This window comes from Doryrhamphus excisus, chromosome 18 (genome assembly GCF_030265055.1).
Source record: "Doryrhamphus excisus isolate RoL2022-K1 chromosome 18, RoL_Dexc_1.0, whole genome shotgun sequence".
Lineage (NCBI taxonomy): Eukaryota > Metazoa > Chordata > Actinopteri > Syngnathiformes > Syngnathidae > Doryrhamphus > Doryrhamphus excisus.
Window position 1 is genome coordinate 10260606 of NC_080483.1, and position 27141 is coordinate 10287746.

A 27141-nucleotide genomic window follows, 5' to 3' on the forward strand; every position below is an offset into this window, starting at 1 on the left:
ACAACCCTTAAGAAGGCACACCTTAGTTTAAATAAGAATATACATTGTTTTATTTTGAAAGCGTTTGTGTGTTGAAGCATACATACTGTATATATATATATTATTATTATTATTCATGTGTTTAAAGTGGTCTCTAAGAGCAGTGAGAATACTCCAATGATGTTCAATTGACAAAAACTATGACATTTAAATGAACATATTCAGTATGAGTAAATGATTAAACAAACAGACTCAATTGTGTGTTCATTTAACAGCTCAAAAAGAGGCGCACCTTTTAGGCCGTTTGTGTCAGTAGTCTTCTCAAGTTTTTATCACGGTAATAAATCGAACAAAATTTGGCTTAAAAATGAGCGAAGGCAACTAAAACATGAAAGAATGCTTCCATCCTTTTGAGATCACGCAGTGATCGGTCCTGTCATCCTGTCACTCCACTTAAGTCTTCTTTTAAATAAAGATGTTTGTCCAACATTTTTGACACATATACAGCACATAAGGCAATCCATTCATGACAGGTGATGATCCAGAGAAATAAAATCATACATAATCATGAATTCATGTGCTGCTTTAGTCACCGTCAAACCTTTTTTTACTTTCACACAAAAAAGGGTCCATCGGTTGTCCACAAAAACGATCCGTAAAGGTGGAGAATCCATCATGGTTTGGTGCTCCATCATCGTTGTTTTTTTTTGTGTGTATTATTTATCAAATATATCTATGGCTAATAGTTCTGGACATTATCATGCCAGGAGGCCAAGTCGTTTGACTTTAGCAGAAAGAAAAGAGTGGATGATGAACACTATGGTCTTGGGGCAAGAATGGAGGTCCAGTTGCTGAAGACAAAAAAAAAAAAGAAAATTTTGTAAAGTTTTGTAATAATGCAAACCACGCTTTTTTTATTCTACCTAATGTTTAATCTCATTTAGTATCATACATACAGTCCTGATCGGAATTTTAAGAGCTTCTCTTGGCCTCAAAATTGCTTCAAAATGCAATCAGCTTATCAACTGCTCTCTGGAACATCACCATAGAGCCAACCGTTTGACACCCCTGCACAACCTGCAGCTCCTTTGTCACATTGAATTTTAAAAAAGCTCCCCTTATCCACTGTGCCGTGTGGAAAACATCTCAAGTGGGATCTCCTTGTCATGCCATTTCTTCCACCTCTCAATGTCCCATGTTTGGAGCTTGTGCAATTTTGTGGCGTTGAAGGAGATGAGGCCTTTGAAGACTTAACACCCTTCTCTTGCAGATACCATCTGATGGCTATTGGACTGCACTCAGCACCAGCAACAACCTTCATTTGGGCCAACAATCGTCCCGTGTCTTGACAGACCGCCACAGAGCCTTCAGCTCAAGGCCGTTGCCATTTGTTGGGGCCGTCTGCCATTTGACTGTTTTATTCCATAACCCCTCAATATCTTTGAAGACGTTTCAAATCATACGTCTTTCTGCATCCAAATTGAGCTGCAATTGCTGAATCCAACCGCGTTCAAAGATAGAAAGCTTTTTTGCCTTTGCCATCAAGGGATCAGGACAGTATGGATGCCTGGCACAAAACGGCAATGAATCCACAGGAAGTGCTCTAGTAATGAACAGCCTATTTGACTTCAATATTTTTTTGCGATAAAAAGCAAAAATAAAGAATGAGCTCATGATATTGTATCAAGTTAAATAAATATAAATCCAATTAAATTGATCATTGAAATATTTATTTATAAAACTGACAAATAATTTATTAAATTATCCATAAATGTATTCAACTGGCAAATAAAATCCTAAATAATTATAAAAATCTTAAAGAAAAATTACGTAAAATACAATATAATTATTGTACTTTTTTTCCAAATTTTATTCAGAACAACACAACATTTTGTTATAAAAAGTATATCAAAAATAAGATCAGAATTATTATCATATAATGTAATTATTTTCACAATTTATACATTATAACATTAGTTTTAATTAGTTTTAAAATATTATTTTTGCTTTTATATGAAAAAATACGATTGAGTAAATGAGTAAACAATAGTGTATTTGTGTAAGGGAAATTATTTTTATATTTAATAATGTAAAAAAAATAAAAAATTAAATTAAATTAAATTGAAAAAATTAAATTAAAAAAAAATTATACAGAAAAAAGTACATTTAATACTGCATACGTCCAAAAAAGCCTGTCTGCTTATGTCTTATTTGTATTTTAGCTAACCTTCATCAGTTATATGTGATTGTCCAAGAGGCAGCCAAATACCCAAATAGATGACTGGTACTCACTGCAGTGCAGTAAATAAATCCTCCTTGTCACTATCTGAAGAAATACGGCGCCTGCTTGAAGTATATTTTTAAAGCATGAGCTTGACTTACAATTTCAGCCTCGGGTCCTCCAAAGTCGAGGAACATCATGCGGACACCGTCGTCTGAGGACATTCTTAGGCGCTCAAATGGATGCTGCAGGAGGATGTTTTTCTTGACACCCATTTCCTCGATGAATAGCGTGAAGCCCTCGTCGATGTGCACTCCCAGGGTGCACTCCTGTCCATTCCAGCTGCAGGCTGCCCGGGGGAAGTTAGAAAGAGTTTAGTGTTGCTGTGTATTGTTTTTGTAGTATAGCAGAACTGTTTTTAATCATACTGGAAGCTGTCTCCAATATTTTCACTCACTCCGGGAGCCAAGAAATGATTAGAAACAGATGCTATACTGGAGCTATTTTTCTCAAATCCTTTTATGACAGGGAATTGCAGCACTTCTTACTACCACCAGAGGGCACACTTACACAAGAAAAGCAGGAACAGTTCATTTCAGTGGCTTGGCTGAATTATAGGTCGACTTTGGTGAAGAATAAAAGTCTTACAATCTATATAATCTTATTATGACATAAATTCTTGATGTATTCGATCTCTATAACTATATGACAATTAGTGTTTGTTGTAAATAAAGCTAAATGGTTGTTTAATTCAGTCTCTCCATTGGTATGAATGTGAGTGTGAATGGTTGTTTGTCTATTTGTGCCCTGTGATTGGCTTGCGACCAGTCCAGGGTGTACCCCGCCTCTTGTCTAAAGTCAGCTAGGATAGACTCCAGCATATCCCTGCGACCCTAATAAGGACAAGTGGCATAGAAAATGGATGAATGGATGTGTTATTTAATTCTCTCCAGTTTGCATGTGGGCTGTGTCAACAGTAAACATGATACGGATCATTTAGAAAAAGGGTTGTCAAACTTTCTACACCAAGTACCACATCGAAAATATTTTACTCTTAAGTACCACTGTTATGTTACCATGACTATGTGGCTTGTACTCAGAAGTAAATAGCCTGCGGCATATAAATTTTGTTAAATTAAAATTGAGTGACTCTTAGGTTGTATTCTGTATTTATATTAGAACTGCAAAAAAAACTAAAAAAACTTGCGATATCTGTTCACATAAATGTAATTTCTAAGTAATGACAAATTTAAAAATATATATAGCATCAAACATTACTATTTTCCCCTCGCTGGCCAGGGTGAAACAAAGATCGACTCACATGTTAGTAGTTTCTTGTTGCTTTTTTTCTGGTCTCAAAGAATCGGTTATTGAGAACATTTCAAGCAAACAGAAAATCAAGCAAATTATTATAGCTGGTGATTAACAGGAGTTGAGGTCCTTTCCTCGTAGATCGCACTTTCCAAACTCTGCCAAAAGGATTGGGCTTGGATATAATTTAAGTATTCACTCATAAAAGGAGGCACGGAAGGAGTTACCTGTTGTGACCTCCTTGATAAGCTCTGCAGCATTGTGGCATCCGTCGACCAGCAGGTGAGTCCAAGTGGACAGCTCCTTGGCAGACTCCACCCTGAACACATGCGTCTCCACGCCTTGCTTGGTGCCTGAACGCAGGCCGAAGGACAGCTCCGTGTCCAGGAGGGGAGAGGTTTTTCCTGGGTCGGAGTGGACCAGTCTATAACAGAGGACCAAACAAAGGGTTAAAATGATCTTTGTAGAATCAGTGTGAGGGTGGAACAATATGACTCATAAGTTCTGATCTCTAATGTTTTCTGAAGCAAAAAAAAAAAAATGGGGACGGGCATGGAAAGAATGAGGCTTCATTACCGGATCAAAACAAACCAAAGGATGTCGAGGTCTTCACTAACCTGGTAGTGATGAGAGGATGGCTCTTGGTGGGACTGCTAATGGTGTCTTTGCTTTCGGGCATGGAGGGGTACAGGAGAAGCTCTCGGTCAGTCAGCACAGCGAGGACCGGCCTTTCGGGACCCTGCACCACCTGCACACATTACATTTGTTGACAACTTGAACACAAGCAGTAAAGTACAACACTTGGAAGGGATAGCGGCATCACCATTGAGCTGGTCCTTCTTGTTGCGTTAACACCAAATGCATTACTATTGAATGACAAGACTGCAGACCTCTGCCAAATCCAAACTATATTCATTTGGCTCCGCACCAAATATACATCTTCACATTACATTTTTCATCACTCGAAGTCACTATTGGGATTACCTGGAATAATAATGTATTTGTTTGTTTCTTCATTTTATTTAATTAATTACTTTTTCAATAGTAATGATAACACAAAATACTAATTTTTACTATTCTATTCTGAATTATACCATATCAAATCCATCTGTCCATCCATCCATCCATATGCATATTTGTATTTATTCGAGAAAAAGAAAAAATATATTTATATATTTATATATAATATAAATAAATAATAATAAATAATGAATTAATATAATAGATATAATATATGTATATAATATATTATATATTAAATATTATATAATAAATCAATAAATAATAAATAAATAATATAATAGATATAATATAATATATAATATTATATAATATATTATATAATACTCAATATATATAATAAATCTATAAATATTTATACATATTTATAAATTTTAATTTATAATAATTTTATTCTTATTTATATTAGTACAGATTTTTATTATATTATAATTCATTATATTTACTCTACAATATATACATTTTATTATAAATGCATTGTGTTATTTATTGTTATTATTTATTGTTTATTGTATTTATGTACATGTATATTTTAACTCTAACCCTAACAATTAAATATGGTACGGCCCCACTGTTCTATCCCTGTCGCATGCTAAAATTCGGACAATCAAACTAACCAAACCACTTTTTTTTGTTTTGCTATTTCTTGGAAATAAGTAAAATAGTCCTTGACTAACCAAGTTCACTAATAAACAAGCAAATGTCTATTTGTCTCAACACAAAAACTCAACTCAAAACTGAAACCAGCGTTAATGCAACAAAATGGAGAGCAGTGACACATTCATGTGTATTCAAGAGTCAAACTGCATGCCGAGTACAATTTGTCAGGCCTGCACTCAAATTGAAAGTCCTCCCTGCCTCTCACACCCCCGTCGACAGTTCAATCCAGAGGGCCCCACCCCACTATTTGAGAAGTCCTGGTTTCAGGTGATCCTTGCCCCTACCTGTTCTATAATCCAACCCAGGTGTTTGACTTCCATGCCAGGCTGCAAGCTCTTCATCCCCTCCTTCGCTTGTGGTAAAAGGTTGGCAGTACAAGTCTGGATGGCATTGTACCAAGACTGGGCCATGGCTGGGTCTTTGGCCCGCAGGAACATCGTGTTCTTCCTATTGGGTGAAATCACCTCAAAATACCTGTGGGAGACAAAGACAACTCTGAAAGCGACAGTTCTTTTGACAGTTTTTTTTCCCCAAATCTGTCGTACCGGTTTTCTGTGTCAGGTGGGCACTGTTTGCGGGACACCTGGCACATTTTCAACGAGATACTGCGGGGCTCCTTCGCCTCGGCGTCAGAGAGCTCCGCCCCCTTCTGAGGAGTAGGCGGAGGTGAGTCCCATGGGAGAGCTGCACCAGGGGACCCCGAGCTCTTAAAGAAGGCCGACATCTCCTTGATGTACTTGACTACAACACATTGAGAATGAATGTTATTAATGATTGTTATTTCATTTGAACATGCATCAGATTACAATTGAATGCATCACACAATCAGTTCCCAGTTCCACATATCCAAAAGGAGTAGGAAGAAGCAGAGCTTATTAAATCCTACCCCTCCATCTGGTACTTTTACAATCAGTAACTGTTACATTTGTTCACTTCCTGCTTTCCTAATATAGTTTAAGTTTGTTTTTTTCCACATACTGAAGTACAAGGTGATATGACCATACATTTGTTCACTTCCTGCTTTTTAATAATGCACCTCGTACCGAAGTACGAGGTGATATGACCATCCAATGACATAATGGGTACCATAGTAAGTGTCAATATAGTGATATGTATAGCACATCATGACTGGTTCAAGACTCTTCATCCTTGTATTTAGCAAACATCAACTGCTTGTATTGTTTCTTGAATTGGCTCATCGTTGTGCATTGTTTGAGGGTCTTACTCAATCCATTCCATAGTTTGATTCCACATACTGATGATGGGGAGAGAGTTGGACCAGAATAAGGACATGGAACCATGGATTGCATTTGACTATTCACCCTGCAAGTATGTTGGCGGCTACAGCTTAGATGTTAAAATGTTTTAGAAATTAACTGAATTTGGAAAACGCCCAGGCTGGATGAAGATGCTTGATGCCTGATGTGGGCCAAAGTTTGCCCACTCCTGTCTTAGAAAATGCTTCACCCCTCTCATCCAAGCAGGCTTCATCAGGTCATGCTCAATGACTAGGTAGGACACACACTAGTCTGACAAGATAGGACTGCTCTAGTGTTCTAGAGTTGGTGCAGGATTCATAGTATTAGACTTGTTTGGGTGATACAGTGGGGCAAAAAAGTATTTAGTCAGCCACCAATTGTGCAAGTTCTCCCACTTAAAAAGATGAGAGAGGCCTGTAATTTTCATCATAGGTACGCTTCAACTATGAGAGACAAAATGAGAAAAAAAAATCCAGATAATCACATTGTTTGATTTTTAAAGAATTTATTTGCAAATCATGGTGGAAAATAAGTATTTGGTCACCTACAAACAAGCAAGATTTGTGGCTCTCACAGACCTGTAAGTTCTTCTTTAAGAAGCTCCTCTGTCCTCCACTCGTTACCTGTATTGATGGCACCTGTTTGAACTGGTTATCAGTATAAAAGACACCTGTCCACAACCTCAGACAGTCACACTCCAAACTCCACTATGGCCAAGACCAAAGAGCTGTCAAAGGACATCAGAAACAAAATTGTAGACCTGCACCAGGCTGGGAAGACTGAATCTGCAATAGTTAAGCAGCTTGGTGTGAAGAAATCAACTGTGGGAGCAATTGTGAGAAAATGGAAGACCTACAAGACCACCGATAATCTCCCTCGATCTGGGGCTCCACGCAAGATCTCACCCCGTGGGGTCAAAATGATAACAAGAACGGTGAGCAAAAATCCCAGAACCACACGGGGGGACCTAGTGAAAGACCTGCAGAGAGCTGGGACCATATTAACGAAGGCTACCATAAGTAACACACTCCGCCGCCAGGGACTCAAATCCTGCAGTGCCAGACGTGTCCCCCTGCTGAAGCCAGTACATGTCCAAGCCCGTCTGAAGTTTGCTAGAGAGCATTTGGATGATCCAGAAGAGGATTGGGAGAATGTAATATGGTCAGATGAAACCAAAATAGAACTTTTTGGTATCAACTCAACTCGTCGTGTTTGGAGGAGAAAGAATGCTGAGTTGCATCCAAACAACACCACACCTACTGTGAAGCATGGGGGTGGAAACATCATGCTCTGGGGCTGTTTTTCTGCAAAGGGACCAGGACAACTGATCCGTGTAAATGGGAGAATGAATGGGGCCATGTATCGTGAGATTCTGAATGAAAACCTTCTTCCATCAGCAAGGGCACTGAAGATGAAACGTGGCTGGGTCTTTCAGCATGACAACGATCCCAAACACACCGCCCGGGCAACGAAGGAGTGGCTTCATAAGAAGCATTTCAAGGTCCTGGAGTGGCCTAGCCAGTCTCCAGATCTCAACCCCATAGAAAATCTTTGGAGGGAGTTGAAAATCCGTGTTGCCCAGCGACAGCCCCTAAACATCACTGCTCTAGAGGCGATCTGCATGGAGGAATGGGCCAAAATACCTACAACAGTGTGTGAAAATCTTGTGAAGAGTTACAGAAAACGTTTGATCTCTGTCATTGCCAACAAAGGGTATATCACAAAGTATTGAGATGAACTTTTGTTTTTGACCAAATACTTATTTTCCACCATGATTTGCAAATAAATTCTTTAAAAATCAAACAATATGATTATCTGGATTTTTTTTTCTCATTTTGTCTCTCATAGTTGAAGCGTACCTATGATGAAAATTACAGGCCTCTCTCATCTTTTTAAGTGGGAGAACTTGCACAATTGGTGGCTGACTAAATACTTTTTTGCCCCACTGTATGACCTTTGTTGGCATTCCATTCAGATGTAACAATGAAATCAAGTTTGCTGTGCCTTGTTTATGTGTTACAGGCTAAATGACTGAATCTCTTTGGAAGGGATGAAAGGACAGCATTGTATGTGAGGGTGAGATGATGTCACAGCCCTGAACTTTAATGTAGATGGCCTCCATCACTTCCCTTTCAAAACCATTTGTCTTCTCTGTCCAGAATATGTACATTTTTGTTCTCAAAAGAGTGTTCCTTCTCTTTGAGGTGCAGGTAGACATCTGAGTCTTGACCTTAAGAGTAAGCCCGTCTTACTCAGTGGCTGGTTGGTTTCCCCAATGTAAAAATCAGTGCATTCCTCTCATGAACCCATAACACAACCATGCTTTTGTCTGGAAAATGTTGCCATGAATTGAAAATATGTGGAATTGAGGCAAAGTTCCAGTAATTATTGCACAATCACTGTATTGTGATATTGCTCTATTTTGAATAATATTCAAAATATTCTATAATTCCCATCCTTTTTCCTGCTGTTGTGTCCGAGATTGCTCGATAGTGAAATTCAAGCTGTGTGAACTCTTCTGCATTGCCGCAAGTGAAGACAAATGGCTCTTGTGTATCCATAATGACAAGGAACATAGAGACTAAAGCGGCCATAACTACACAGTATGGGAAACTATACATTCATTCATTTTCTACCACTTATCCTGGCAACTATACACTGTTTCTATAAATTTTCAACATCTTATAGCTCACATTTAATCATGAGTCTTTTTTGACGCCTTACACGAAAACAGTTCTTGTTAAACCCTTGCATCAACCGCTCTGTAAAATGTGTTTTTCCACATTTCCCTTGACAGCTTCTCAGTATCAACACATGCTATTTAATATATATATATATATATATATATATATATATATATATATATATATATATATATATATATATATACATACATACATACACACACACATACATACATATAATAAATATATAAATATTTATATTTTACATTTAAATTTATAATAATTAATTTTATTCTTATTTATATTTGTATAGATTTTTATTCTATTATAATTCATTATTTTGACTCTACAATATATACATTTTATTATAAATGCATTGTGTTATTTATTGTTATTTGTATTTATGTATGTATATATTTTAACTCTAACCCTAACAATTAAATATGGTACGGCCCAACTGTTCTATTCCTGTCGCTTGCTAACATCCGGACAGTCAAACTAACCAAAACACATTTTTTGTTTTGTTATTTCTTGTAAATAATTAAAGTAGTCTTTAGCAAACCACGTTGCGTTGGGGCGGCGCAGATATCTCAGCAGCACCCACTACCGTTTAGTGAGCACAGAAACCTATCAATACATGCTTTCATTGTTAAGTCCTAAAATACTAGAAAATTCTCCAATGCCAGAAATAAGCCACTAGGTTTATCGCTAGTCACTTTCGAGAAAATATGCTGTCAAGAGGGTTTGGAATGTCACCAAAGTAAGCAACAAAGTCACCAACAATGTTCTCAACTCCTCCTGGCAGGATTAGCGTGTTCACGAACAGCACTCGGGCGTGTCCACAGGTGTACCTAATGTTGTGACCAGTTGCAATACATTACAGTCTTTCAAACAAAGTTATTTATAGTTACTCTGAATCCGACAATCCATTTTTACAACTCAACCAACGACACTTTTGCACACATGCAAGTACAACACACAAGGCTGTTGGGTGAAGTATTAGTTTGGCAGGAATGGCCGCAGCGGTAAAAATAGCCAGCAGATGAAATCAGAAGGCTGGAGGTAGAGCTCAGATTTCAACTGAGGAAGTGTGAAGTGCTCTCGTCTTGCTGAGCATAAAGAGTCATGTAGCAGAAGAGCCCCAGGATGGGACAACAGGAGTGAGGGGCTTCCACCGTCCCCGAAATAGAGCACATTCTTGTCGTTCAGTCAACCAGGCAGCCTCCCATACAGCAATGTATTTAAAAAAAACACATACATTAACCTGTAGGGCATACGGAGCAGCTTTTTGTGTATTACAGCTTAACGGGAATGTATGCAGGCTACTCAGACACCACCACCACCGCCTAGCAGATGTTACTAATATTGGTTTAAAAGAACAGATAAAACTGCACAAAAAGTTTTGTTAAGCCTGAATCAAGTAAATCCCGTTCATGGCTGTCTTGTATACATGTCCCTGAAGTATTCATGTACACAAAAGCAGTCTCTGTGAAGTGACTGACAATGTGGAGCCATTATGTTGTTGATCAATAATAACAAATGCCAGCAGCTAAACCTTGCCAAATCCCTATTATTAGGTGACAAAACACAACTAAGGCTAAGGCTACTACCGCCAGATAAATATATATTTTTTGTGTCAACTGCTACAACAACAATATCGCTGTAGTTTGGTTAATATAGAAGTTGTTGGAGTTGTTTTTTTAGAGTTTTTTTATGAGGACTATAGTGTCAAAATACATACTTCCCATAACTCATAGCTCATATTAACTTGTTTTCTTGCACTATAATGCATAGAAAAGGGAAAGAAATATGTGCCCATGTTTCACCAAAGGATTGTGAATGATGGGCAAAATTCCAAACCTTTTACTGCATGTAAAAGCTATAATTGTAAAACGTGTTTTGTGTTAACGTTTTTGCCTTTAGGCAACAGATTAATTGGATTTACATTATTTCTTATGGAAATAATTAATTCAGCTAGGAGTACGTTTCGGTTAGAGTCGGACCTTCTGGACTGAAAAAAGTGGCCCCGACAATATTAAATTGTTCATAAGTATATTGATTGATCAAAATATATTTTTTCCATATTAGCCCTGTGTTTTATTCAATTAATTAATCAATTAATTTATCAAGTATCATTATAGTTTTGCCCAACCCTTCTCAGCAATGCTGATGCTTTGAGCAACTTTTAATCTCTTTTGAATTTAAAAAAAAATGGAGAATGTATTCAATTAAATTCAATAATTTAATTCAATAATTAAAGTAGTAGTGTGCTGATGAATAGGCTGCAATTATGTTTTCACTGCTTTCTATTGAGAATATGAATGAATACTGGTCTGATCTGCACTGTGCAGGCATGTTCGGAATGTCAAGATTGAGAACAAGAGCGGGAACCACACATACCTGATGAATTCCTCAAGTACCCATCAACTCGCGTGCTTAAAAATTGTCGTCTGTCTGTTTGAGCTCACGCCGAAAGGATGGATTTTTGTTTTGTTTGGTCGCCACGTTCTTGTTTCTAATTTGTTACTGGGCAAAAATCACTCCGAATTGATGTGTATAGGTCAAAATAAAGAGTGTAAAGTAAGTGGGTTCTTAATTTATGAAGACATTTTGGGTATTTGCTTCTCTTGTGGTTGATGGCGCCATGTAGCTGGACAACAAGACAAGCACTTTAGTGCTGTTTCTCTAAAGGATGAATGCAGCTACTTAAGGTCAACAATAAATAAGGTTAATTGAATCCATGCAAGGGGAGGAGATGCACTGGTTTTATTGTACATTGTTAAATGGCCATCACGTTCAACTTAACACAACTCTATTTGCAAGCCTTCGTGTTGGATGAAAGGACAAGAGGTTGCGAATGGGGGATTATGAAGGAGGAACGAAAAGAAAAGGAAAAGAAATTGAAAGTGAGAGAATAAACGGTAAGAAAAAAAAAAGGACATGGAACATCCAGCAAAGCCCAGCCAGAAATGTTGCCATGAATTCCAGGGGCGGCACATTCAATACAGAGCTAAAATTAGCACAGATGGCACTGTTATTACTTCAGCTTATCTGGCAGCCAGTGAGACCACTTTTTGTACAGCATGTGTGTGTGTGTGTGTGTGTGTGTTATTTCTTCCACAGAATCCTGCCCTAAGCTTCCCCTTGACAAATCCTGACCAGACATTTTCAGCCATTTCGGTTTAGACACCGCTCATTTCACTTTTGAGGTTTTGTAAAGATTTTTCCGTTCCATCCCGGTTGCCAGGACTTTTCCAAACAACCGAAGCGCAACTTGGCTGCATGATTTTGAATTAGGACAAACATGTCGCCTCCTCCGCTGAGCTGTCAGTCAAATTTGTCAAGATGACGGAATAAATACCGGCTGCTAGCTAGCGTTGATGTGATAAATGTAATCAGTGCATGAAAGCATGCAAGCACAGACTGTTGTTGCGCTGAGGCAGCAAAAAGAAAATAAAAACAAAAGAAGTCTGGTATAGCGGCACGGCGTTCGAGTGGTTAGCGTGCAGACCTCACAGCTAGGAGACCAGGGTTCAATTCCACCCTCGGCCATCTCTGTGTGGAGTTTGCATGTTCTCCCCGTGCATGCGTGGGTTTTCTCCAGGTACTCCGGTTTCCTATCACATTCCAAAAACATGTGACTGTGAATGGTTGTTTATCTATATGTGCCCTGTGATTGGCTGGCGACCAGTCCAGGGTGTACCCCGCCTCTCGCCCTAAGACAGCTGGAATAGGCTCCAGCACCGCCCGCGACCCTCGTGAGGAAAAAGCAGTAGAAAATGAATGAATGAAGTCTAATATATAGTGATGTACTTAAGAGAAAGGCATAAGGATTATTATTTCTTTAATTTAGCAAGGTTAGAAAATGAACCACAAGAGCAGCCATTTCTCCCCCCCCTCCACTCTACTGGTAACCGTGGGAACAGCTGGAATGCCATTGGTCAGCCAGCGACCTCAGAGGCATGCTGTTGGCACCATAAAGCATACCAAGCAAACAATGTCACAATGTTACAGAACCAACAACTTGGTCCAAAACAACAAAGTAAATCACCAGTGCCAGTTAGCACACTCGGGTCAATCAAGGTAAAACAAGCTATTAGATGTTCCACCATTATCAATCATTATATGAGAGATCGGCTTTTTGGCGGGTTTGGAAAAAGTGGTGTTTTTAGAATTACGTGCAAATACTGCAAAGATGCAACAACAGAGTATTTTATGGGTAGTCTCAAATCTGTAACAGTGGCCTGTGTGTAAGGTAATTCCAGGACAGACACCCCACACTCACTTTATCCCCCCCCCGGTTGTGTTGAAAGTGATTTCCGGTTCTAAACACCACACCAGATGCTGACAAATGTAATGATCTTATTGTGGGATGCTGTGCTGTTGTATAAAAGTGCATAGAACATGGTTTCTGTACAATAAGCAACGGCGAATAAGTGCCAGATGTTGCCACTCCGATGCCGCAATGTGTGAATGATGCTATTTTTTTTGGAGTGTGCAAATACATACAGCATAGACTAAGCGTGAACTAATGCTCATAACTAATAAATAACATGCCACCTATGTTTCGCCGCTTAATGTGTGGTTCATTCAGTCGCTGTCAGTCATCTGTCAGAGCCTCCTCCACTACTGTGAATGATTTAGATAAGTTCATTATTCCTGCAGCCCATCTCATTAAGATCATGGCTAAATGCCAACCACGGGAAGGTAGTGCAACACTGAATCAGTCTTGTAAAGTCACATTCTGCCAAAGCACAGATGTGATTACTTTGCATAGATTGTCAAGAGAGTTCATTATACTAATTCTGCAAAGTGAAAGTAAAGCAAACTTGAACAGGACTTGGCCAGTAGACAAAAAAGCAAGAGTAAAGGGAATTTAGTTTGGAGATTCTGTATGCACAAACACACAGTATGTATTCATGCACCATGCAGTGAGATGGTTCAGTGGAGTCCAGAGTGGCACAAAAGGCCTGGCCTCTAATTTATCAGGGGCCTCAGAACAGGCAGCAGGATTCAGAAGGGGTCCCGCTAAGCAAACGTCACGCTACAGAGGAAGAAGGGCCCCTGAGGAACAGTTGTGATTTCATCAAGCTTTGGTATTTTGTGAGATAATCCATCCCCTTGCTGCGCGTAAGCGCAATTTGCTCACGGGCCAGCAGCTCTGAAGGAAAAAGAACCAGAGCTTTGTGTCTAGAGGGTCAGAGCTTTCACAGCAGGCATACACACACAGACGCACACACACGCACACACACATAGCTGGGACAGAACCAGGGTTGGACTCTGGCATGAGATGGTTGATGTGCAGGGTAACTCTTCTCTGATTGCAACCGAAGAATGAGCTTTTTTTGAGATGACAAAAATAATTGTCCAGTGGAACCTTTAGGAGCTAGTTAGTTAGTTAGTTAGTTATTGCCCTTAGAAAATAATAAAAATAATTCATTCCTCCAAACTGTCACAATGATCAAATGTTCATTAAGTGAACAGGAAATTGCAAAATATAAGTGCAATTTTTTTTTTATGCTGCCGATACTGATCCCAATCATCAATGAGTGAAATCGGCCGATACCAATACCGGCAGTTGTCCGTCAGCTTGGTACCACTGCGGAAATCACTGCGCACAACGCGCCTTTCAAGCACGGCGCAAAAGCTCACCACCGCGGTCCACGCGAGCTGTGCGCTCTCATTGGACTGAGGAAGTGCCGAGACTGGCGTGCTCACAGAGTCAGAAGTGGTTGCACAGGGCGCGCTCGTCGCACGTCATCCGTAACCTGCCGCAGGCCCGCACACAACAAAAGTTCCTTCTGCACTGAAAGCAATTCATAGTGTCTGCATGCTCTCAAATCCGTACTGAGGTGGTACTCATCCCGAAATTTGGCCCACACTTGCAAGTACAGCTGGTTGGGACCGAGGTTTTACGTAGCTGCTGTCAGACGGATGATCACATCGCAAGCCTCGAAAACTCACCACACCCTGCCAAGTGCTGCCCCCCAAAATGCTGAAGGTTTTTAGTGTATTGGCACTGAAAAAAACACTACTAGTGGGTCCAATAGTGTTGGGTAGGGGACAACACAAAACATATATGTACTGCTGACTTATTTCACCACCAAGCAATAACTGCATATTATGTTATTTTATATGTTATGTTATATGTTTATTATGTTATATTATGTTATTACAGTAAACCTCGGATATATCGGAAATTCGCTCACAACGGACAGATAAAAAAGAACCGATTTTTCTGTAATGCATTTCCAAAAAAAATTCATTGCATATATCAGATTTTTTGTAATGGATTTCGCCTATTTCGGACAAAATCTCCAGTCCCGTTCCAATGCATTTCCATTACATTTCCCTCGCATATATCGGATGGCCGCATCGTGGCGCTCCGATTTGCCGAATCGTGACAGGCCACTATACGACGTCATTTGCAGCGTTTGCAGCGTTGCCTGCGCGTCCAGGTACATTGGAAACATAGTTAAGGAAGTGCCTTTTTATAACGGATAAAATCCGATTTACGCATATACCAGATATAAATCCGATATATGCGTAAAATGGACGTTTTCCGGTATACGCATATCACGGATTTCGCTTATATCGGACAAAACCAGTGGGAACAATTGAATCCGATATATCCGAGGTTTACTGTATATTATATTTTCAGTGGTTTATACAGAGCAGTACTAATGATGCAGGTGTGTGTGCGTGTGTGTGTCAATTTAGAGACAGACAGTGAGAGATTAGATTTGGGGTTAGTGCCTGTTAAGAGTGCTGACAAAGCTTCACAGGTAGAGAGGAACCATGCTGAAAATCTAATTTCACAGAAGGCATTCGTGACACTCCTCTCCGCTTGCACATAGAGACTTGAACTCTTATAAAAATGTAGTACTTACACTCTCAAAGATACAGATAGTGTTGTGTTTGCTTTCCTGTTTATTTACAACAGCCAGTGTTACAAATCATTCACAAATCTACAACATTTTTATCACACATGCTTGTCTTTGTTTTCAATGTATAGTTTTTGCTCACGATCATGACAGCCAAAACCACGTACGGCATAATCTGGAAGTGTACACCAATAGGTATTTTTACTCTCTGACTACTTGGTTCACATGCCCACTCATGCTGCTGCAGACTGAGCTTCCAATATCAACACAATAGCAATTTATGTGCTGAATCACGCTTCACAATTGAAGTCAAAGTCGACATCATAAGACAATTTGACAGCAACCGACCAAAGTCATCATGGAAAACTTACCTACCGCTTGCACTTCATGCAAGACACTAGGGTTGTGCAATATGGACCTTGGCATACACTATGGGCTCTAATTTTGTGCCAACACAAAATATACAGCACTGTTATTTCCCACGTAAAATTGTGTGCTGCAGTGAAATGCGTCCAAAGCGAAAACAGTGATTCGGTTGAACTAATGTTCAGCACCACAGTGCTGCATTTGTCAAAATTGTCCTCCAACTATCGAAGGGGGCAACTCAGCCGGCAAATGGCCACCCCCAACTCCGTCACTCTGTATTGAACTATTTTTACCCAAAGTATGAGACAATAGATGTTGTCAGTCAGGCTATAGGTCAACCTTACACAGTGGCCAGCAAACGTAATTGGGGAAAAACAAGACACTGAATGGCCTGATGCAGCTGACATTACATCGAACACACATTCCTGCCAATAAAAGTTACTACACAATGGAAAGACTGCGAGGGCAGAGCTTCCATAACTAAGCCTGCTAAATCTGTGTGTGTGTGTGTGTGTGTGTGTGTGTGTGAGCAGTGATGAAAAGAAGGAGAAAACAACCAGTAATGTCCAGAAATGTCCTGGCAAAGAGTAGCAGCTATGCAAAACTGCACAAGTTAACAAGGCTGAGAATAAGCCCACACTGGTACTGCATAAACCCTGTAAAAATATACGTTTGTACCTCTTACAGCAATGGCTGGTTTTAAAACACAACGGAAACCAATACGGCAGGAAGGCAAAATATGTGGTGCAGAGTGAAACTAACACTGAAGTTAATGTTCATGTCTCTCTCTGCACAATTCTTTTCTCTCAAAACTTTCATTGTTGGAAGATATGAGCTGACCTACCCCCCCTCCACGTCCTTCGCACAATAACACATTTCAGGATGCTGCAGGAGGTGAACATGTGCTCTAATACACCAGGTTGTAAATATAACTGGGAGGAAATGAAGGCAGCTGGGGGGATTTAAGTTTTCATTTGGTCTGTTATATTTATCTGACCCCCCTCAGGTGTTTACTGTTCTTCTCACAGATATACACACACATTGATTATTCCATCATATTCTTTAGATGTAAAGTTGAGACGGAAAAGCAAGCAGTAGAGAAGGTGAAGAGGGCACCCGCTTGGGAATGGCAACAGTGTGCTGCAAGTTTATTTTCTTTGCAATGGTTCTATTGACAACAGACACATTCTTATGCATGGTGAGAGGTTTGGGGACCTGACCACAAGGAGGGAACATTTTATGGCTACATCCAGGACCACTACCACACAAGCACAACTACCGTATCAGCTAAGCAACGTAGCATAGACCACTCACATTTGAGCAAAAATGTTTTTGACAGTACATTGTCACAGTGGACAATACAAACTGTAGTCAGTGCACAGGTTGTAAAGCAGTATAGATTCACTATGCACTAAAAATGAGTCAACACACAGCCATTATTGTCTAAATACAATTAAGTGCAACACAATTAAGTAACAAGATAACGATGTCTTGCCTACAGTCACGCAAGGAGGTGGTAATGCCATGATTTGGGGTTGCATGAATGTTGCCGAAAATGGGTAGCTGCGGTTCATTAAGGGAAATGTGAATTTTTACCGTGACACTGCACAGCATCATAGACTCCCTTGGGAAACCAGTTTTCCTACATGATAAGAAGCCCAAACACACCTCCAGGATGATAAGTGCTTTGCTGAGGAACCTGAAGATGTAGGTGTTAAGAGTGGCTAAGTACAGTATGTCTCCTCCAGGACCTGAAAGCAATTGATGCAACTCCACCTCCAGCGGTAGAAAGGAAGGTGGAGGAGCGCAAGGTGTCTTCCATCCACCAGCTCCACCAGTGATAAAGAAATGGAAGAGGTCTCGAACATTTTCCCAGTTTTCTGCTTTATCAATAAGATTGCAATCATCTGTTTTGTGGCTTTTTGTGTCGCTAGATAAATAAAAGGTACTGTTGTTGCACACACCTAAATTGCTTATTTGTTTTAGCCTTTTTTGAGGTGGAAATGAGATTTGTTTATGGGTTGGGATTGACACTAGTTCTGCTCTACAAAAAAAAAAACATTACATTATTAGTAAACTATGGACAAAATCTAAAGAAAATCATCAAAGACAGTCCTAGAAATGTGACATCTTTTTTGTGCAGCAAAAGGATGATATGAAAACAGTTGCTGAAATGTGAGCGCCGTACAAATAATGTAAACTTCAGGGGATAATGCAAGCATTTTTGGTTTACCGCGACATAAGACAGCAGTACAAATGATAATAGAAAGAAATAGTTGCTGCAACCCCCTACAGCTCTCTTCATTGGCATGCTGAGATGTTCACAAATAATAGTCTTGGGTCATGTCAGGGGAACCCCATTATATGATCCATGTATCCATGTAACAGTGATCCATGTAACTGAATGAAGTCTCTATATTCAAATATGATACATGTCAGGATAAAAAAATGTATTGAATTATATCAATATCAACATACTGTAAATCATCAAGTGATCAAGTTTAGAAGTCAAGAAAAGACCTCCCTTTGCAATCTTGTATATGAGTGTATATTGTATATGACTTTTGATTCGTCTGAAAGAAAAAAAAAAGCCTCACCTTCAAGGATGACCTCCTTGCCGGTCTTTTTCAGGGCCTGCACAGCCTCATCATGCGTGGCCTCACGTAGGTCATAACCGTTGACAGACAATATGGCGTCGCCAACATAAAGAGCCTCCGTTTGGTCAGCGGCCAGCCCTTTAAAAATCTTAGAGATGAGAATCGGCATCTTGTTCTCCTTTCCACCTGTATGGAATGATGGACAATAATTAGGTGGGTAAGATCAAAATATACATTTTATATATTATATTTTAAATTATATTTTCAGAATACAAATATAGATACTTCAGTTTTCTAAATTGGAAAAGTTGGAAAATTGGTAAAGACAAGTGAAATCAGTGCTTAAAACAGGGGTGGGAAAACTTTTTGACTTGTGGGCCACATTGGGTTAAAACATTTGGCGAGGGGCCGTCCATATGAGTCATCACAGAGAACGACATACTTACTCACGGTGCAACAACACAAAAACAACACATCCACAAAAAGTTAATGCATCACACATATATATATCAACTACTACTTTAATTAAACTGTTATTTACAAGGGGCTGCAAGGCATGCTGGGTAGTCCAGTGGCAACAACAATATAAGCTATATACAGTATATCATCCCTCCTTGCTTACATCCCTTTACAATCTTCTTGACATGTTTTGCAATCATGCAAAAATGAAAACACAGCAAAATATTGGGAAAAAAAGTACCACAGGCTACCCAGCATGCCTTGTGGCAGCACAATTTTACATAGCTATTTATCAATATGGGTATTTTGCTTAAATATGTATCTGTATGCACACATGGTACAGTAAGTACGTTACGTTGTGCGTCACAAATGTGTTGAAGTTTTGTGCTGCCTTTTTGTACAAGCTGCAGATCACATTTGACTATTCCTTGTACAACTCCAGCGTGCCACAAAAGCCCTGCAAGTCATGTTGCCAGATACAGCTTTGTAGTTTGAAGAAAAAAAGTATTTGGAAACGCTTTGTGGGCCTGATGTGGGCCGCAGGCCGCTGTTTGCTCACCCGTGGTTTAAAAACAACACAAGGTGAAGCCTATTCATACTCTGCATAGCTCTTCTTCCCATTGTTGTTAAATAAACATTAGTAAGATGGGTGACGCCGTCTACCGCTCACTCTATTGCCATTAATGTCAACTAGTGTTTGAATCCCAGCCTTGAGGTTAAAGCATCATTATCTAAAAAGACAGCAACATTACATTCCTTTTAAATACAATAGCTTTTCCACAAGGTTGCTCCTGATGGGGCTGAAGTCGTGCAGGCCACAGCCTGTTGACTGAGACACTCATGCTATGCATTGCTATGCATTGCTATGCTATGCACACATCACATTCCCAGTCGACTTATGGAGGGAAGGATTTCGTCATTTTTTTTGGCTTTCCGTGGCATCAGACATTTGTCGTCTGCATGACTAAGTATCGCAAATGAGGCAACACCCTGAGGAGACAGTCAATACTTAAGTTTCCACTTTTAAAGAGAATAATAACTAAAAGCAAGAAGACGATACTAACAGAAATGCAATTACTAAGATTGATTAATATCTTGCACATAAAATAACAATTGCTGGGTCTTGTTAGGCGTTTTATGAGATATGCTACCTCATAAAGAATACTGCAGGCGACCACCAATAGAAGTGAGCACTGTCATACATCTTTCCTACCTAATCCTCAGATGTTCCCTCTTCATCCCAATCTGTCTTCCTAAATCACGCACCTAGCTGCAAAGCTGTCGCTCAATCCACAGGAATCGTTAGTGTACAGTGGTGCGTAAAAGGTATATACTGTATACTGTGTGCACAATTATGAGGAAAGTAAGTACGATGAACATGTGATCATTTTTATGCATAGTTTCAAACTCCAAGCTGTACAAGTTTGATTCATTATTGCATGTGTAATTATAAAGACATCTTCATTTCCTCAGGCAAAATGGGACAAAACAGACATATAAAAGGTCACCTATTATACAAAAGTGACATTTTAATTATCTTCAAACAGTAGTACTGTAGATGTCACTACAGCCTCTTTATGAGCACGAGACACGACACGCTCCAACGTTGCTCAAAAGTTGCATCTTCTCAAGAAATCATAGATAAAAACTTTATTTATGATGATGTTCACGCCATAACTAGCCTTGTATACAGGAAGCTATTGTAAACGATAGCCGTATTTGCCTGAACAGCCGCAGTGTCATTATTTTCTGGGGTTTTTTTAGTTCAGAGTTCACGCCTATGGCTGTATTTTTTTATGATTTATGTGGTGACCTTCTAGAGCCGCTTGATTGCATGTATTTGCATTTTTCTTTATGGTGGTGTTGTGACATGAGTTGCCGGATTAGAGTAGACTGCATTAAGAATTTCATTCTATTTATTACAAAAATAATTCAGTGGTTTTGTTAGTTATTTTAAATACACATGTCCCACTTACATCATGTTGAAATATTAAATAGACTCACTTAATAGTTTAAACAATCATTTTAAAAGGACTGTTTTGCGTTGGCTGCACGGCGGTCGAGTGGTTAGCGCGCAGACCTCACAGCTAGGAGACCAGGTTTCAATTCCACCCTCGGCCATCTCTGTGTGGAGTTTGCATGTTCACCCCGTGCATGCGTGGGTTTTCTCCGGGTACTCCGGTTTCCTCCCACATTCCAAAAACATACTAGGTTAATTGGCGACTCCAAATTGTCCATAGGTATGAATGTGAGTGTGAATGGTTGTTTGTCTATATGTGCCCTGTGATTGGCTGGCGACCAGTCCAGGGTGGCTCCAGCACCCCCGGCGACCCTCGTGAGGATAAGCGGTAGAAAATGAATGAATGAATGTTTTGAGTTGACTTTTTTCACTTTTCTATAAAGACAGAAGAATAACACATTTTAGAGCTGTGATATTTTTGCCCAACGTTATCACACAGTTAGATATATCACATCTACTGTATTACTTTGGACAAGTGCAGAGTTACAGTGTATATGTAAAACATGGATAAAGTACACAATAGCGCAGCTATAAACACTGCTCACTTCATTTTTTTACCTAATTTAGTATAAACTTTGAAAGCACTCTGACTGCCTCTATGGAAAAACCCATCATTCAAATATGGAAAAAAAACCTTTTACCGCCGCTCTATAGAACGTTGTTTCCACTCTGACCATCTGGAGACCTTGTACCTCACTCCCGAGTCTCTGCTTAAATTAGAAATAGGCTAGTATAGGTTGACTGCCTCCATGCTTCCTAAAAGCTGGGGTGGGCTCCCTAAAATTAACACTAGCCCTCCACTCCCTGATGCATACTTTTCATCTTTGACCAATGACAACTGGCTGGCTGCTCCTCTCAGCTGTTCACTCTAGTGTGGTGTCAGCAGGCCAACAACATCTTGCTTCTCATCTTCTGGACTCTTCGTGCCTTTGTCTCACTGGTTTTTCTCTTCCAAAAACAACCCGCATCACAACAATATCAAGCCAGCATGGTGACGACAATCATTTAGTTTTCATAACAAGCTGTCGCCCTCTCAAAGCTACCCTTTTTCACAGAGATGGACTTAATTTATTGTTGTCAGGGTGATGTAGAGGTGAGGTGCGTCTTAACACGTCTTAACATCTGCAGTAATGACAACTAAGCAACAGCAATGCCATTTCACAGTTTTACCGTCTACTTATCATCATCCCTGGTAATGACTTGTCAATAATGATTTCCATTCAATAACCCACAGAGAAAGTTACAGTTTTAAAGACTGTGTATCTAAACTGTGCAGCGTGATGATTGCTTTTTGTTGCGGAAACTCAAAGTCCAGCCTGATGTCTGTCTATTTTATCTCACTTTATTTACAGTACATAACTTTACTGCTCATCTGACCACCCATGACGTACCAAGATCTCAGCTGAGGTCGGGGAAACGGGACGTGTAAAAAGGCTTTTAACAGCTGCTGTACTGTTGTGAGTACACATTGCGGTTATGTAAGACGGATGTGTTAAAATATGATGAGGTCATGGCCTTTTCACCATTGGGGGGGGCTAGGTGTGACCGGTTGTACAGCTAGATAAAGACTTTATTAATCCTAATGTGTTAACCAACATAAATGTAGGGGGTTAATGAGTAAAATAATTAAGTCAGTTGTGCGTATTTGTTTTTATTTATCACTCTGGAGCCCCGTCAAATTTGACTTTGTTTGAATTCACCCTATATTTCACCGTTGCTCCCTTCCTTGGTGTGTCTCTGTGCTGCTACCTGTCCGAGTACCAGGCCCCACCCCCCTCACACACAAGCACAGCTTTTCCTGTCTCACTTGACTGCAGCGGAGAATATAAGACAAACACAAGAAACTGCATTTTTTAACACCATGGTAAGCTGTGACTATGAAAACAATATAACTCTACACTTTAGCGCCCTGTGAGAATAACGTTGCGGAAACAAGCTGTCAGTTTCTTTTATTTGTGCATCCATGTCAGACAAATAAGATAAATGCAACTATTAAAAAGCATTTTAAAGTTACAGAATATGGGTGATGGGGCTGCATGGTTGCCAAGTGGTTAGCATGTTGGCAACACAGTCAGAAGATCTGAAAGATCTGTTTGCATTTGTTTTTGAGCTGTTTGCAAATACTCAGTGGCTGTAAGTTGAATTTTTTAATAGCTAATAATGCATTACTTGAACATTATGAACTTTTTGTCCACTCACAATGGCTATGGTTTAAGTCTACCTATTAATTTCATACCAAATTGAAGCGGAAACCATCATGATAAAGCAGTATCTTTCTAAAAGTCCTGTCATTTCTAAGTGAATGCACTTGCAACTTGCGGCCGAGAGCTATGTGATGCACCTGAATGCACCATTCTTATAAAAAGTAACTCAGCACTGATAGCAGTTTGCTAGTTTTGATCTTCCTTGTTGAGTATGAAGTGTTTCTTATTTGACTGGAATCTTTCCATGGTGTCCTAACTCTAAAAGAACAAACACCCCCTTCTTAATAGTATGCACTTGTTACAAAAATACATACAACCAACGATAAAGCCTCATATTTGGTCTCCTCATGCGGTGACGCGTTCAGGTCCACTCGTAATTGTCAGTATTGGGCGCTAATTGTTTTTATATTTTTATTATATTGTCCTTTTTTCAACCCCCAATATCGGTATTGGCATCAGCCCCAAAAATCCTGTATCGGTTTGACTGCAATGTGTACTACATTACCCACAAGTCTTAGCGCAACAAGGGGAAACCAGATGTATAGTATAGTATGAAGCTACTAATGGTGATGTGCTAATGAAGCAATAAAGTGTTGATATTACTGTACACTGCTGTTCTTGATTTGTTAATCAACAAACATTAATTAACTATACAGATTTAAATTATCATGGTTTCAGCAGAGCCATGAGTGTGTATTTTGTACACTACTTGGGCAGTAATTATTGCAGACAGCCAATGAAATAATTTGCTTTTTGTCTTTGTTTTATGACTGTGGCGGCCGCAATAAACATAACAGTAACGAACAGTATTTGGATTTTAATTATGATAGTTTTAAGAGAAGCTGAGAGTGTACTTTCGTTGTTTTATTGTGGAGTTTTTCTCTTATTCGCTCATTATGTTTTGTGTAAGTCCCTATGATTTCCGCTTCCGTTTGGGAAAAGTACGCCGTTGTCGTTGCCATGGCGAATCGGTGAGCGTGATAGCGGTTTATTTAGGGAAGCGCATAAAGGGACTGATTGGGAATTGGTTTCACCTGGTTTGATTAATCCGTGTTTGCTCATCCTGGGTTGAGTTTTGTGCAACCAATTAACCCTAGACTGTCGCATTTCAGGAAAAAAAGAAAGTTGTTTTTGAATTGAATTGCTGGTTTGACTCCTGCTTTGCTAGGTTGAAACAGTTTTAACATTTAAAACACTTTACATTTGATAGAGTATACGTTTTAAACAGCCCACTGAAGCTAGCATAGCAATGTCAAATTTCTGCTAGCTAGTGAGTTTAATCGGAAGTAAATAAACATGGCGGCTGTCAACTTGACCACACAACAAGTTTGTTAAAGATGGATCAGTTTTGCACACTATCGATTAAGCGTGTGTGTTACAGGAACATGTTCTCAACAATCGGCGACTTAACAACTGTTACAAAGTAAAACAGGGCTGCAATGGCGTCATTTAAAGTGGCGCTGACGCTCAATTTGAATCAATGCAAAGTTGTGCTCACCTTTAATACTAATCCCAAGTCCTCCGACATCTTGCTTGGTGACTCTCACCGTCCGCTTCACGTTGGTGATAGTCTCCGGCACAGGGCTGGAGCTAAGGTTCGGGGGGTCTCCGTTGATAGCCCCCGGTGGACTCGGGTTGGGTTTCTGCGGCTCCTCGGCACCCTCCCCGGGGTTCACAGTCAGCGTGTCCTCGGTGAGCGTGGCCAACACCCGGATCCAGCGGTCGACGGTCACCCGGAGCTCCAGCAGTCCCGTTTTCTGTGCTTTCATCGCGGCAGCCATGTTCATCATCGCATTCCTGGAATAACTCTAGACGGGGCTGGCAGTTCTGTGAGGAGATATGGAGGGCTGGGGTTAGGGGCACACACACACACGTACACACAACTCTTACACCGTGGCGTGGCGTTTTCCAAACAAGTTTACCCACGAGTAAGAATTAAAGTTAATTGATAGTCATACACATAGCACCAGAAAGTGTTTTACCTAAACTTTTAGTACAAACTACACTCCAGCAAAAGTGACACATTAATTCATTCTTCATTGGCCTGTTTTGCATATGTATCTGTTGTGGTTTTTGTTTTGTTTTCCACACATAAAGTCATTAGTGACAAGACTATAAGAGCATATCATATCATTCCTGGACCACCACGCAAAGATGCCCCCCAGTGGCTGACATTGGACCAATCGGATGCACGGAAGGACATCAAAGTTAATGAAGTTATCCAATGCTATGCTGCATCTCCGTGTGTGCGCGCGCATCTGTTTCACTCCAGCAGGTGAAAAAACACCCACTTTTTATTTTATATTTATTTATTTATCTACTGGGAGGTCTGTGGAACAACTTGAAAGAAAATGCAAAACGACCCAAACTGTTTTAATAGACTCAAATCCTTTAACAGCTTTTATTTTAACACTTTTCTATAGAATTGAACGCATACTCAACTGACTAAGGCTTGGCTAATACTCTGCCCCCATCTAGTGGTCAAAGGTTGTATTACATGAAAACTACAGTAAAAGAAAAAACGTACTGAAACGTTGAACATTTTACACCATGAAATGTATTATATAAATAATATATATTTAATATATAATATTAAAAGACACCAACAAGATAACCACCATCATTACAGACAATTATATGAGTGGACTGTATCTAATCTCCCTGACCTTTTACACCTTACAATAATCTCTTGAATTAGAATTAAAGATACATTTGATATGTCTTTACAAAATATATACTAACCCAGTCAGTCCAGGGATTAAATTTACCATTTTTATTCAAAGGATATTATTTCCACCATATGGCCCGCTAAAGTGTCACATTAGCACTTATTCAGGTCAAGTGGATCATCAACAAATAACCTTATTAAACTGTTATTTTGATTTTTCCAATTGTAATTAAGTACTTCCAGTATTAAATTGTCACCGTTATTAAACTTTTAGTTACTGTTTTGTAGAATTGAACTATTATTTCTAACTGTCATACAGGCTTTAAAAAGTTAACCACTGTAAAACACATACAGCTCATCACTATTAAATAAAAGGGGTAGTGCCAGTAGTAGTGATGGTGGTGGTGCTGCTGGGGGTCTTCTTCACTGACAATGTGCGTGTGCGCGTGATGATGTTAAGCATGATGACAAAGTGCACCATCTGACCTCCAGTGTGTACATCTGTCAGTCTCTGCCTTTGTGACAGGTGGCCAGCCTATCCTTTACAGCGGACCTTCATATGTATTTTGGGGGGGGAACAAAGCCGGGATGAATGGAAGACACAAAGAATACACGTCCTCTTATGGAAAACACATTTCTGGTTGTCTGGTTGTTTCTGGTTGTACGTGTGCCATCCTTTGACACGTGGTGACTGGGAATTTTACATTTATTAGTCGGAATAACTATTTTATGAGAATAGCATGAAAATGTTTTGTGCAAAAATAATAAAATTTTAGTCGCTTGAAGTTAAAACTAAGTTAAAATACTTT

At 39.6% G+C, this 27141-nt stretch overlaps 1 protein-coding gene across 2 annotated transcripts; it reads right to left on the minus strand.

The window, feature by feature from the left end:
• On the minus strand, positions 1 to 25842 carry snta1 (syntrophin, alpha 1). 2 transcript variants are annotated; one of them, XM_058055119.1, is made up of 9 exons: positions 25647 to 25842; positions 25163 to 25491; positions 18982 to 19167; positions 5737 to 5932; positions 5476 to 5665; positions 4129 to 4259; positions 3739 to 3935; positions 2362 to 2549; positions 1 to 830 (listed from the first exon to the last, which is right to left on the minus strand). In XM_058055119.1, exons 2-9 carry the CDS (start codon positions 25452 to 25454, stop codon positions 738 to 740), a joined length of 1473 nt encoding a protein of 490 aa, XP_057911102.1. In that variant the 5' UTR covers positions 25455 to 25491; positions 25647 to 25842; the 3' UTR covers positions 1 to 737. The 2 variants fall into 2 exon arrangements, with proteins under 2 accessions (XP_057911102.1, XP_057911101.1); XM_058055118.1 differs by lacking the exon at positions 25647 to 25842 and having other exon boundaries at positions 25163 to 25592.
• Between the last annotated feature and the right edge of the window lie 1299 nt (positions 25843 to 27141).

What these genes read in the sequence shown, in the direction of transcription:
- snta1 (XM_058055119.1), bottom strand. Translation starts at nt 25,454, where the DNA reads ATGATGAACATGGCTGCCGCGATGAAAGCACAGAAAACGGGACTGCTG. An exon ending in ACTTGGGATTAGTATTAAAG is followed by an intron (nt 19,168 to 25,162) that starts GTGAGCACAACT and finishes CATTCCATACAG; the next exon opens with GTGGAAAGGAGAACAAGATG. An exon ending in GAGGACCCGAGGCTGAAATT is followed by an intron (nt 831 to 2,361) that starts GTAAGTCAAGCT and finishes TTTTGTCTTCAG; the next exon opens with CAACTGGACCTCCATTCTTG.